The sequence below is a fragment of the Pristiophorus japonicus genome, chromosome 6 (genome assembly GCF_044704955.1).
Source record: "Pristiophorus japonicus isolate sPriJap1 chromosome 6, sPriJap1.hap1, whole genome shotgun sequence".
NCBI classification, from domain to species: Eukaryota; Metazoa; Chordata; class Chondrichthyes; family Pristiophoridae; genus Pristiophorus; species Pristiophorus japonicus.
Genome location: NC_091982.1, coordinates 36,317,838 through 36,332,033, shown reverse-complemented (window position 1 = coordinate 36,332,033; position 14,196 = coordinate 36,317,838). Strand labels below are relative to the sequence as shown.

Genomic DNA, 14,196 nt, shown 5'->3' with positions numbered 1-14,196 from the left:
AGGTTACAGAAATAGGGAGGGGCAAGGCCATGAAGGGATTTAAACACAAGGACAAGAATTTTTAATTGGAGGCACTCGGGTGTGTGTGTTGGGGTGGGATGAGGGGGTGGGGGAAGAAAGAGAAGGGGCTTGGAACCAATGTAGGTCACAAAGAACAGGGTTGGTAGGAGAGTGGCACCAGGTGCAGAATAAGATTTGGCAGCAGAGATTTTGATGAACGGATGTTTACAGAGGGTGGAATAATCGAAGCCGGAAGTGATAAAGGCATGAATGAGGGTTTCAGCAGCGGACGTTGATGATGTTTAAGAAGATAAATGGTAGAATTTAAGGCGTGGCTGTACAGAAACATTAGGAAAGGCAGATTGAGAATTACAAATAGCATAGTAATGTTGTTGGTGGTCAGGGTCAGGCAAAGCCACCTTGACTTCTATGCCAAGCAAAAGGTCGCCTTATGAATATTTTTAGAAGCAACACATTATATGGCAGCAAGAGAAGTATATTTTAGCATTCCATTCAGTTCTGCTCCAGCAAACCTAGAGATACAGTCTTCCTCCTCTTTTCTTCTCTTAAGAGCCAGGGTGGACAAGGCACATGAAGTTTCTAAAATAAGGATGAACAACACAAATTCCAAATGTGAAGTACTAAATTAGTACTAAGTTATATGAGATGTGGACAAGCATTCACTATAAACAGGGAGTAGGCATACCCCATCCAGCAGAGTATCGAAAAATTGGATGAGGAATTGTGCAATGTTCATGACAATAGCTGATGATGAAGCTGGAATAAGATTGCAGAAATTGGACATAACCTGTGCAGCTAAGAAAGTGTGTGTGTGCGCGCGCGCGTGCGGTGGTGGTGGTGGTGGGGGGGGGAGGGGGGAGTGGGGTGCATGGAGGGTGGTGTTGGAGCATATATCCACCACGAGTAATCATTCCTCCCAGGATCCAATGACTTGTATGATAGGGACACCACAATTTTGTTATGGATATGGTGTATTTAATCTTGGACGATGTCTTTGAGCCTTTAACTTCAACTTCTCAAACAAACTAATCAAGTGACTGTCAGGATTGTTGTTCTAATATTTTTTAAGCACCTGGACAAGAGTATCTATACATATGTTTCTATTAAATCCAAGACTGGAAGTTAAAAATCAGATTAACTTCTCTACAGTTTGCCGAGATCTCACTGAATGAACTGCTAAATTTTGCAACGATTTCAAGTGAAATCATCCATGTGTACAGTTGGTCCAGTTGCATCTAAAGCCATGTATGAAGATAATTAACTAGGAGAAGGGTACTCTTGCAAAGCTCCAATAAGAACAGGAGCTTCTCTCTTCGCCGTCACTCAATGTACTTGAAAAGTAGGTTTATGGCAGCCAATTATTGGGCCCAAAGGACTGCCAATGGTCTCCGAGGTACCTGACGGTTCTTTTGGCGGGATATTCCTCAACAAGGTCCCTCGAAGGTCGGCGGGCGGCAACTGAGCTCCCTCCCGCCTAGCTCCCATATACATGAGGGCAGCGCCACAACGGGGGTGGACCCCAATCTGGGCGGCAGCCAGTGGGAGTTCCCAATCTCGGCGGCAAAGGCACTTGCTGCCCAAGTGCCACCGAGGATGGAGACGGGCCCATGGAGGGACGAAGCCCTGCAAAGAAAAATCATCAGAAAAAAACAAACCATCAGAAGACCTTCGGGGGACCATTGAGATAAGTCGCTGTGCAAAATGTTTACTAACCTTTTTTTCAGGATCTTCATACTTACCATCAGGGACAGACCAGCCTCCAGCCAGCGATCCACCCCCGTTCTGGCGCTGCCCGCATGAATATGGAACCTCGGCGGGAGGGAGCTCAGTTGCGCCACTCGGCTGTCCGCTGACGTCAGCGGGCACTTCCCGTCGGCTTTCCCCTCACGCCCACCTCAAAAGTGGCACTGGGCGGATCTTTCAGAGGAATGTCAGCGGCAGTGGGCGGCGAGTTCATCAATTTCGGGCCCATTTAATTTTTGGCCAGTTTGTTCCTAGAGCAGGTGGCTTATTTTGTCTGTTTTCCGAGATCACACAAAATCCCAGCGATCCCAAATGACTAACCTTTACTACATACCCGAGTTTTGCCTGCTTGAAATCCTGCGCATAAGTTGATCAGGGATAAAATGCCTACTTGATTCTATCTACAGTCAGTCTTCATTCCCAATTCTGTGGAAACAGCTATTTGCAGCCATTAGCCTTTATCTGAGCGCTTTACTATATTGTGCATTCTGGTATAGGAATAGGGGAGAGTAACCTCTATCTACTACTTTTTCCTTTAGATTGCAGACTAGATGAACCAGTATGGAAGTTCAAGATCAGATTAGCTTCAGGTGTCAGATTAAAAAAAAAATGAACATTATGCTTCCAACTCTTTCAACACGCAGGCCATCAGCAAGAGTCTACTTTTCATCCAGTTTTCATGGCCATAATGTTTCAGTGATAACTTAGGAGCATCTTTCCAATCTACCAAAATGGGTACATTAAGAGGAATGTGATAGAAGCAAGTCAAGATTACATGCATGGAAATCAAGGCATGCTGGTGCATATAGCATGCAAATCACTGATTCAGCACTTCGTTTTATGGCAGAATTTATGCCATGCAGTTACTTACATAAAATCTATTTTTCTACAAATCAAAAAGCACTTCTGCAGGTACCCAATAGGAAAGTCAACTCCCATGATTTTTGCAGTGACCTCACACTCCACGGTCTAAAGGCTTGTGTGGAAGCAGAGCCTGTGCCTCGGGTAACTCACCTCTTAAAAATATATATATATATATTAAATAAGCTGCCTTACTGTCACAATGAGCTTTTCTACCATATGTAGTTATGTCCAAAGTGGCTAATGAGACTATTTCTTTATGGGAGGTTTTCTCAGGCACCAATCCTTTTGTTTCACTATGTTAAAGGTGCTATATAAGTACAAGTTGTTGTTGTTATGTATATTTAAATAACCACCCATGAGGTTATGCTTAAAAGGCAGAACTTAAAAATTTGATTTTTTTAAAAATTCGTAACTGCAAAAGCATAAATATTCCCATTTATTTTGATACCATATGTTGCTGGAAATCATTTTACGCCCGAGATCCTATTCTTGAACCCTATCTTCTGTCTAGTTTTTGATTAGTGAAAATATGGCACTGTGGGCAGGCTTTACACCAGAGATGCAAAACAAACATGACCCAACTTACCAAGAATTTAATAAAAGAAGATGCAGCAGCAACTTATGTGGTTTAACTGAGCTTAAAGTATGCTGACCAGAGAAATAAGGCAGCTCAGAAGTATTATTGGCATGACAAGGTTGGATATTTAGGACAGTCCAAAAATTTCAACTACACAAAGTTTTAGACATGATACTTTGGCGCATCTTTATCACGTGAACAAATAGCACTAATCTAGAAGTACCAAAACATATATTTACTGTTACATATTTCTACAGCAAGAAATTTGCAAAAGCGCATTCATACTGATCTTAAACTACATATTTTCTAGGACTCCTTCTGTCGAACTCCAGTTCGACAGACTGAATCACAGCATGGATGCTCAAATGCTATCAGTTTGGGAATTGTTTAAATGAGGATATAAGCAGGCAAGACTAATGTGTGAGTAAAATAATCAGCTTTCTGAAATATGTACAGCATATTACAATTGTTCTGTAGTTAGTAAACTAACAATTCTGTGTTCTACATTTAAGAGTTGATGCATTTAAATGCAAGTGCGTACTTGCCTGGTCAGTTTAATGGTCTTCCTGAAGTCATTAGTGATGGGAGCTTTGTAGCCTCCCTTTCGTAACAAGGAATCTATGGTTTGAATGTGGTCCCAACCTGTAGAAAAGTACAAGTAAGGCCAGATCTTAAACCAGGGGAGAAAGAGTCACCGTTAGAACATACAAATTGAACAGGCATAGGAGCATCAGGCCACAGGTTGCAACCCAATCACCTTATTCTTAAAATAAGCATATTGAGTACAGCAGCATGGTTAAATGCAGAAAAGCAGCTACTAAAAATGTTATTTTAAAATTGGGAAAGAGGGAAATCTGTGTGTTATACTGTACATAAAGTGCAACATTGACCTTGCTCCTTCGCAACCTCCGGCAGGTATGTGGCGGTACGTTTTGATCCTTTTTCATTGATGAATTCTATTCTAATGCCATGTACACCCACCTGGAAGAAATCGGCAGCTTCATTAGAATATGAGATATGTAAAAATTAAACTACGAAGTTTTAGTACTTTATTTAGACTTGACCTTCCCCCAGGGTACTTTTTTTTCTGCAAAGAGACTATATGGTTTTGCTCAATACAAATGATACCTCCACTGCAGGAACAATGAGCAATACAACACTGTACCAGGAAAAGGAATTCAAAAGTGAAGTATAAAAGCAAGTCAAATCCTGATGGAGGAAATTCAATAAAGATTTGAAGAAAAATACCAAAGGGTGTGAGAAAGAGCAGGGAAATGAAATTAGAGTAGAACGCACAGCTGTGGAACTAGGGCTGGCACAATAGTGTAGAACAATGCCATTGGTAAATTGAAATAAGTACCATTAATACTTTAGCATTTCAGTTGATGGATGTAGTAAAGTGATTGAATGGAGATGTAAAAAAAGAGCAAGAATCCTCACTTGGATATTAAGGGATATGGGGATAGTGCAGGAAAGTGGAGTTGAGGTAGAAGATCAGTCATGATCTTATTGAATTGCGGAGCAGGCTGGAGGGGCCGAATGGCCTACTCCTGCACCTAATTCTTGTTATGTTCTCACTGAGCCACTGCAAAATAATATCCACTAATGATGCTTGTTCAAAATAGATGGATATTTAATCCTAGCTTATTTGTATGCTATAGCAGTAAATTGATCCAAAAAAGTTACAAAAGTGCGAACAGTTTTCAGATTTTGCCAAAATCTCAACTGGATATTATCGCAACTACCAAATTATTCTATTAACAGAAACAGCTGGCATCTTTTGACATGTTTTTAAATATATGAGAATATTTTCTGACCAGAATTTATGATAGTAGACACTCTTAAGGGTTAGAAAAACAATGCCAGAGAGGATTACAAGCCAGTAAATGATTGGGGTCCAGATAAGCTTCATTCTCATTGCTTCAAACTCATCTGAATCAACAAATGAAATTATAAACTTACTCACTCTAGACATCTTTTCTAATAGCATTCAGAGGTCATTTTATTTTTCAGTGTTAATCATAGGATAATTAAAGATGATGTATTCATTGCATTTTAAGAGTGGACAAAAGTTGATTGCTATTTCGTTTAAGGGCAAAAAAGTCCAATTTCATCAAGATGGTAAAAAAATTACATTTATATAGCACTTTACATGTAAAAAAATCTTTCGAAGTGCTTTAAAGGCAGCAGCAAGGACACAGAGCAAGAAGGAGGGGAAAGGTTATGGGATGTGATTGAAAATGTGGACGAAGAGATAAGTTTTGAGGCACAGAGGCTGCAAGGCAAAGGGGGTTTATAGGGAGAGAGTTCCAGAGTGCTGGAGCATGATGCCAAAGGCTTGGGCACCAATGATGCAGTGGGATTGGAAGGAGAGGGTGGATGCACAGTAGACCGTAGTTGGATGAACAAAGGCTGTGTTGAGACTCCGGGCTGGAGAAGGTAACACAAGTAAAAAGGAGTGAGGTAATGAACAAATTTGAAGATCGGGATTTTGAAGTTAAGACTATGGGACAGCCAATCAGCGGAGGCTGGTTACGATGGAGGATGATCTGGGACAGGGCACAGTTGCAGAGTTCTATGATGATCTGCAGTTGTTATTTTTGTACTCTATGCCCCTAATTATAAAACCCAAATTCTGATTTGCCTTTATGACTTTATCAGCCTACACAAACACATTCAAGAAATTATATATTTGAAACCCTAAGTGTCTGTTACTTTACCTCTTTCAGCATCTTTCCATTGGGTGCAGGTTTGTATTCCTTTTATCCTTCCATAAGGTATCAGCTTACACTTCTCCATTAAATTGCATCTGCACCAACGTTCTCCAATTTTTTTGGGGGGTGCGCGGCCCCTTTAACAGGCTGCGCAGCCTATTCAAATTTCCGTGCATGCTTGGTTTTTCCTTTTTAAACCCGGTGAGCGGCCTGTGCAGGACTTCCAGACTGCTGCGCAGCTTAATGGGAACATTGTCTTCCACCTGTCCATTCTCCTAACTTTTATGTCCTTCTGAGGTCTTTTGCAGCCCAATAGGACTGACCTTGCATCGTTCTATTTCTACCTATCTGGACACTGTCAACACACCTCCAGCAATGGTTTCTCTTACCTCTCTCAAAATCATTTTCAGCATTCCCCAAGGATCTACCTGTGGTACCCTTCCTTACCCACATGCTGCCCTTTGGGGGCATCATCTGCAGGCACGGGATGAAATTTTGCAAGGTACACAAAAGAGATCCAGCTCTACCTCTACAATTCTCGTGATCCCTTAACTGCTTATGTACTTCAGACTGGCTTGACAGACAAGAAGTCCATGGATGAGTCACAAATTTGTACAGCTGCTCAACATCGGGAAGTGTGAAGCAATTGGTTTTGGCCCTTGCCACAAACCCTGCCCCATTGCCACTGACCCCCATTCTGTTCGCAATCTTGGTGCTTGGTTCAATCCTAATCTGAGATTTAAAGCCATCACTTACGCCCACCTACAAAACACTGCCCGCCTCAGTCTCTACCTCAACCCCTCCATAACTAAAACTCCTTATACAAGCATTTGTCACCTCCAGATTCTACTATTCTTGCTGAGCTCCCATTGTCCATCCTTCATAAACTCTAATTCGTCCAAACTTCCATGGTGTGGAATCCATTCCGCACCAAGTGCCTCTTGTGCATCACCTTCCATCTTCATTTAACTACAATGGCTCCCTGTCCCACAATGAATTGAATTCAAAAATCTTGTATATAAATCCCACCATGGTTCGCCCACATCTCTGCAATTTCCTCCAACCCAATCTTCCTCTTGTACACTCCATACCGCTGACTCCAAGCTTTTAGTCACACATCCTAATAATTATTTCTTTGTCAATTGTTGTCCTTTTACACTCCTCTGAAGTGCCTTGGAACGTTTTCCTACATTAAAGACACTAAACAAATGTAAGCTGCAGTTGTACATGAGGCTAACCAATCAGTATGGTTTCAAGATTCTTGGAATTTGATAATCTTAAAATTAGTGCTAACTCAGTTTGGAGTGAAATCAGGAAGCACTTTTTCCACACAAAGATAATGGAAATCTGGAACTCTCCTCCAAAAGGCTGTGCATGCTGGATCATTTGAAATGTTCAAGATTGAGTTCGATAGATTATTAGATAAGGGTATCAAGGGATATGGAAAAACGGTGGATTACTCAGCCATGATCCAAATAGAATGGCAGAACAGGCACAAGGGACTGACTGGCTTACTCCTGTTCCTACCTTCCTATGGCATACTTTTTCAATCTTTATTGTAATAAGTCACACGATGCAAAGCTGAGATAGCAATAGGGGTTATTGAGAGCAAGGCACTAAGACAGTGCTGTACAAAATCTACTGTACTCAGGAGTACGCAATGAATGCTAACCAGACAAAAAGCACTAGACACTAGATGAAATGCTGTATATTGTGCACGAAGACAGGAAGGTCATGTGACATGCCAAGTGCTCTTAAAGGAATAGGTACCCAGCATTTCACGTGACCATTCCCCTTTTTCCCCCTGCCCAGGTGGGCTACAGTGGCTTCAAATTATTGACAAAAACCAAAATTTCCATTGTACCTGTTAAATTAACTAATTACTTTTTGAAATTGTTGCCACAACCTCAGGAGAATGCAATTCTAAACTTATTTTGGACTACATTAGTGCAAATTTGTAGTCAGTGTTTCCAGGATAGAGAGATTCAGTAAACATTACTTACCTCCCAATCTAAGTAATCCCCAACATCTTCAAAATTGGTAAGAAGAGACACAGAGCAGAAAAGCCGTGGCAGTTCTTCCCTCGTCATTGGAGGAAAGCGACTGTCTTTAAGGGCACTGCAAGAGACAGAAAAAGTACTTATTGAAACTGAAATCTAGACCATTACAAAATCGTGCATTAAGATAAGCGTTTATAGCATAATAGACAAACCGATCGATGTGGGAAATACAATCCATACTAGAACTATCAAGTTTGGACAATAAACTCTGCTTTTACAGTATAGAGATATATGATATATTATATAGAGATATAAATAAATGACTGGGCTACACAAGCAGCATAAAACACTTTGCCCACACAACGTTCACACGGATATTTTTTATTGCTCCGAAAGGATCTAATTGACAGCCTTCTGCAAAAATTCTGCATTCAACCTTGAGTAATAAAATCTATATTGTTTAAAATGTTTTTCCTACTTTACTTTCCTGGAATTGTGTTAGTTTTTTTTTAAAAAAAAGCTGATTTGTAATGTTTCAAACTTCCTATACAATCTTTGATAACTTGCACTTAAAAGCCAAAACAGTACATGTAGAATCATACGGCAGTATCACAGCTAAGGGGTAATGTGGATTTGCTGACTTCTTACCTGGCAGGTGAAGAATGAGTGAGCGAGTGAGTGAGAGAGTCAGTTTGTTTTGGGTGAGCCAGTTTTAGAGTGCAGAAAAGTTACAATTGTTATTATTTTGAAGATTTCTCTGGGTTTTATATAAAAGTTTTTTTTTAAATCAAGAAAATCAATAATTTGATTGAAACAGGAAAACTGACTAAATATTTAACAATTAATCATCACAGCAAAATTCAAGAGAAAAATTGTATACTGATTTTCACACCGACAGCTTGAGTATATATTCTCAACACAGCATGTATAGCAAGGAACATTGATGGCATAGCTCTGCATATTTGTACAGTAATGTAGTGTGATGTTGGAGGCTACAGGCGTGGCATAGCTGGTCATGGGATCACAATGGCTGCTGCACTTTTTCTATGGGAGTTTAAGACTGTCATTCTTCCTGTATAGCTGGAGGTCAGTATGCTCTCTGTTTAGCATCAATCAGGCCCTCCCTTTGCAGGGATTGTTGTAGGGCTGATAGATGGACCTTGCTTCATTGGCCTTAAGGAAGTCACCCAGGCTAAATAGTAGTTATATTACAGCTCTAGTTGAAGGTTGCACATCATGTACCCTCACTAACTGCCATATGTCAGACAGATGCTCATTCCACATATTTTTGGTGGAAGGAGTAAGAGTTTAGCCATGGTAGGTCAATGCACCTTCTTGAGAGTTGTACATTTTAGGTGAACTTTGCACCCCAAGGACAGATCCAGCAGATAGGGAAGTGTTATTTTTGTCTAGAATTTACAGCAATTCAGCACCTTGCCAAATTAGTATCAGGATTAGTTTCAAGTCAGAATGCTGATGTCAAACAGATCATAATTAGCCTAAACATTAGGACAAAAACTGGTTATTCCAAAACAGCAGCATTTTTTGATTAAATTCAGAATGTCACTTGTAACATTCCAGTGATCCACAAATGGAGGATTCTCTTGATGTCCAATACAAAGTCACAACATAGTAGTCCTTACAATGCACAAGCTACATTAGAATTATGATTGGCAAGTCACTGGATTAAATCGATTTGCTTTTCTGGTCATCTACCATAAGACACACTTTAGATTTTCTGTTCCATGCTTCACTTCCATCGCTAATTAGGAGTCCTTTTCCTTCCCTTCTTTAATCTAATCTAATGATCCTGTAAATAACAGCGATACAATATATGCCAGAGTCCAGTTGAACCATTTTTCAGTTTTCTATCATTTGGAATGACAAGTAACCGTAGATCACACAATAAAAAGGCCAGCAGCCTAATTAAATGCCTGAAAATTTCTTGCTGAGGCAGTTCAAATTCTTGAAGATAATTAAATCCAGAAATATTCTACAGCTTCCCTTCCACACAGTACAAAAGTATTGCTCAATATTGCTTTAGAACGTTTGCACAATATGAAGTTAATTTGCAAGTCATGAATGCTGCTATCCGAGTTCCGAGGTACCTCATCCCTTTCTCCAAGATCTGCTGTGGTGCAGTGCCTCCTATTTAGCAATGTTTTGTAGCCAGAAGTCACCAAATCCATTTAGGACACAACATATGAATTGCACAATTAATACAGCTGCATGTAAAAGTTCTTTACTCCTTTTCAACCCCTTTGATATAATGCACACAACATACTAGAACACGGTTTTAGTACAGGAACAAAGTCTTTACCCAACTGATAAAACTATGTCCAAACCCAATACCAATGAATGTGTAAAGCTGGTACTGACATTCCATACAACCAGCTTCCAAGAAGGGTACTCGATCTATCAATCTTAGTCGCATACAAAAACAGATTGCCTGCAGATCAACCAAATAACATATTTTGAGGAGTTGTTCTTGGTATAGATATACCAGCAGGAGGGGCGACAGCTGCGAAGCCAGGTCGCTGACTGCAGTGCGGGCAGGCACAGCAGGAGGGGTGAAGGAGCGGCAAGCATTTGTAGATGGAAGTGACCGAGCATGAGTTTGGGTTCAGAAGAGGCGAGGGCCCTGGGACAGCACGGGCTAGCTCACACTGCGAAATGTGTGCGCACTAGGTCCGTGCACCAGAGCTGGTCTCCAGTCGTCTTGGGTAATCCTTGCCACCGACCTAGCTCTGTCAAGCCCGCGTGGTGGCTGGTGTGCAATGGCCACCACACGTTAACAAAATCCATGCACAGGCATCTTCCACCCTTCAAAATGTAGTTCGGTATCTGGGACATTGGAAGACCTGTGCACTCATCCTTTTTTGTTGTGGAAGCAAGTCATCCTCGCTTCGAGAGGTGGCCTATGATGATGATGATAATACCAGGATGCCCATTATCATTGTATTTAAGACATTAAACATCATAAAGTTGGTACTAAAAGATATTTGAGCACAGTAATGGATTCCTGGGATGAGGGATCGTTCTAAGAGAAGAAACTGAGTAGACTAGGTCTATATTCCCGAGAGTTTAAAAGAATGAGAGGTGATCTCATTGAAACATACAACATTTTTACAGGGCTTGACAGGGTAAATGCTGGAAGGATGTTTCCCCTGGCTAGGGAGTCTAGAACAAGGGGTCGGCCATTTAAAACTGAGATGAGGAGACATGTATTCACTCGAAGGGTTGTGAATCTTTGGAATTCTCTACCCGAGAGAGCTGTGGATGCCCAGTCTTTGAGTATATTCAAAGCCAGAGATCGAGAGAGTTATGGATACTAAGGGACTTGAGGGCAGGAAAATGGAGATGAGGCAGATCATCTATGATCTTAATGAATGACGGAGCAGGCTTGAAAGGCCTACAACTAGTCCTGTTTCCTATGTCCTTTTCTGGTTTGAGAATCATTGGGCTCAAGTTTTGGCTTGAATTGCTCCTATTTTTTGGAGCAATTAATTTAGAATGGAGTATGTTAGAAATTGCAATTCTCAGCATTTAGTTTGCTCCAGTTCCAGTGAGTTAGAATAGTTTCATTTCAGAACAGATTTTTTTTTCCAAAAGGGAACGTATCTAGCCACTTACGCCTGTTTTGCAAGTTTAGGCAGCAAAAACTTACTCCAAACTAACTTAGAATGGAGTAAGTGTGGATTTTTGTACGCTCAGAAAAACCTTGCCTGCACTAATAAATCAGGCGTAGGGAACGAGAGATTTGGGGGGTGGGGGGGGGGGGGGGAAGTTTACAAACATTAAACACTTCAGTTTTACAAATAAAGTGCCATCATCAACAATAAATAAATCAATAAATTAACCAATAAACCAAAAAAATATATAAAATAGTAAAAATCACAATTAAGTAAAAAATTATTTCTACTCGCCTACTCTATTGCAGCACCGGGAACCCTCCAACAGCATACTGGGACAGCGCCCCCCCCCCCGCCCCCCACACTCCAGGGTCTCTCTCTCTGTCTGGGTTTCTGACAGTGAGAGGTGGGGGAGGTAGGGAGGGGAGGGAGGGGTCGAGGGAGGGGGGAGTGAGGGAGGGGAGAGGAGAGGAGGGGGCGGGCGGCAGAGGAGGGGGCGGGCGGCGGAGGAGGGGGGTGGGAGGGGAGGAGGAGAGGGGGAGAGAAGGGGAGGAGAAGGGGAGGGGAGGAGAAGGGGGAGGGAGGGGGGGGAGAGGGAGGGAGGGAGGGGGGGAGAGGGAGGGAGGGAGGGGGGGAGAGGGAGGGAGGGAGGGGGGGAGAGGGAGGGAGGGAGGGGGGGAGAGGGAGGGAGGGAGGGGGAGAGGGAGGGAGGGGGGGAGGAGGAGAGGGGGAGGGCGGGAGGAGGAGAGGGGGAGGGCGGGAGGAGGAGAGGGGGAGGGCGGGAGGAGGAGAGGGGGAGGGCGGGAGGAGGAGAGGGGGAGGGCGGGAGGAGGAGAGGGGGAGGGCGGGAGGAGGAGAGGGGGAGGGCGGGAGGAGGAGAGGGGGAGGGCGGGAGGAGGAGAGGGGGAGGGCGGGAGGAGGAGAGGGGGAGGGCGGGAGGAGGAGAGGGGGAGGGCGGGAGGAGGAGAGGGGAGGGCGGGAGGAGGAGAGGGGGAGGGCGGGAGGAGGAGGGCGGGAGGAGGAGAGGGGGAGGGGGGAAGAGGAGAGGGGGGAGGAGGAGAGGGGGGAGGGGGAGGAGGAGAGGGGGGAGGAGGAGAGGGGGGAAGGGGGAGGAGGAGAGGGGGAGGGGGGAGGAGGAGAGGGAGGGGGGAGGAGGAGAGGAGAGGAGGGGGAGGAGAGGAGAGAGGGGGAGGAGAGGAGAGGAGGGGGGAGGAGAGAAGAGGAGAGGGGAGGAGAGAAGAGGAGAGGGGAGGAGGGGAGGGGGGAGGAGGGGGGAGGAGGAGGGGAGAGGAGCGGGGAGGAGAGGGGAGGAGAGGAGAGGAGAGGGGAGGAGAGGAGAGGATGGGGGGAGGGCGGGAGGAGGAGAGTGGGTGGGGGGAGGAGGAGAGTGGGAGGGGGGGAGGAGGAGAGGGAGAGGGAGGAGGAGAGGGGGAGGGAGGGGGGAGGGGGAGGAGGAGGGAGGGAGGGGGGAGGAGGAGGGAGGGAGGGGGGAGGAGGAGGGAGGGGGGAGGAGGAGAGGAGGAGGAGGGAGGGAGGGGGGAGGAGGAGAGGGGGAGGGAGGGAGGGAGGGGGGAGGAGGAGAGGGGGAGGGGGAGGAGGAGAGGGGGAGGGGGAGGAGGGAAGGGAGGAGGGGGGAGGAGAGGAGGGGGGAGGAGGGGGAGGAGAGGAAGGGAGGGGGAGGAGAGGAAGGGGAGGGGGAGGAGAGGAGAGGAAGGGAGGGGGAGGAGAGGAGAGGAAGGGAGGGGGAGGAGAAGGAGAGGGAAGGGAGGGGGAGGAGAGGAGAGGAAGGGAGGAGGAGAGGAGAGGAGAGGAAGGGAGGGGGAGGAGAGGAGAGGAAGGGAAGGGGGAGGAGAGGAGAGGAAGGGAGGGGGAGGAGAGGAGAGGAAGGGAGGGGAGGAGAGGAGAGGAAGGGAGGGGGAGGAGAGGAGAGGAAGGGAGGGGGAGGAGAGGAGAGGAAGGGAGGGGGAGGAGAGGAGAGGAGAGGAAGGGAGGGGGAGGAGAGGAGAGGAAGGGAGGGGGAGGAGAGGAGAGGAAGGGAGGGGGAGGAGAGGAGAGGAGGGGGGGAGGAGAGGAGAGGAGGGGGGGAGGGAGGAGTGGAGGGGAGAGGAGAAGAGGGGGGAGGAGAGGGAGAGGAGAGGAGGGGGGGTAGTAGGGGAGAGGAGGGGGGAAGGAGAGGAGAGGAGGGGGGAAGGAAGAGAGAGGAGGAAGGAGAGGAGAGAGGGGGAAGGAGAGGAGAGGAGGGGGAAGGAGAGGAGAGGAGGGGGGAAGGAGAGGAGAGGAGGGGGAAGGAGAGGAGAGGAGGGGGGAGGAGGGAGAAAGGGGGGGGAGGAGGAGAGGAAGGGGGGGAGGAGGAGAGGAGGGGGGGAGAGGAGGAGAGGAGGGGGAGGAGGAGAGGAGGGGGGGAGGAGGAGAGGAGGGGGGGAGGAGGAGAGGAGGGGGGGGGGAGGAGAGGAGAGGGGGGAGGAGGAGAGGAGAGGGGGGGGGAAGGAGGAAAGGGGGGAGAGGTGGGGGGGAAGAGGCTGAACGGGACGGGCCGCCGCTGTCACTTCGGGCGGGGACCGCCCCCCCCAGTGAGATAGACATCGAAACATATGATAATAGGTGCAGGAGTTGGCCATTCGGCCCTTCTAGCCGGCACCGACCTT

At 45.6% G+C, this 14,196-nt stretch overlaps 1 protein-coding gene across 3 annotated transcripts in view; it reads right to left on the bottom strand.

Moving 5' to 3' along the window:
* Positions 1-14,196, bottom strand: part of LOC139265615 (nuclear protein AMMECR1-like) — a 118,889-nt gene that overhangs the window by 41,536 nt on the left and 63,157 nt on the right. For 2 of the 3 annotated variants that reach the window (XM_070882760.1, XM_070882762.1), the window contains exons 2-4: positions 7,923-8,037; positions 4,096-4,186; positions 3,751-3,847 (exon numbers count right to left, since the gene is read on the bottom strand). In XM_070882760.1, coding sequence (XP_070738861.1) covers positions 3,751-3,847; positions 4,096-4,186; positions 7,923-8,037 — 303 coding nt within the window. Of the gene's footprint in view, positions 1-3,746; positions 3,848-4,095; positions 4,187-7,922; positions 8,038-14,196 lie in introns of all 3 variants that reach the window. The other variant, XM_070882761.1, reaches the window with a different exon arrangement.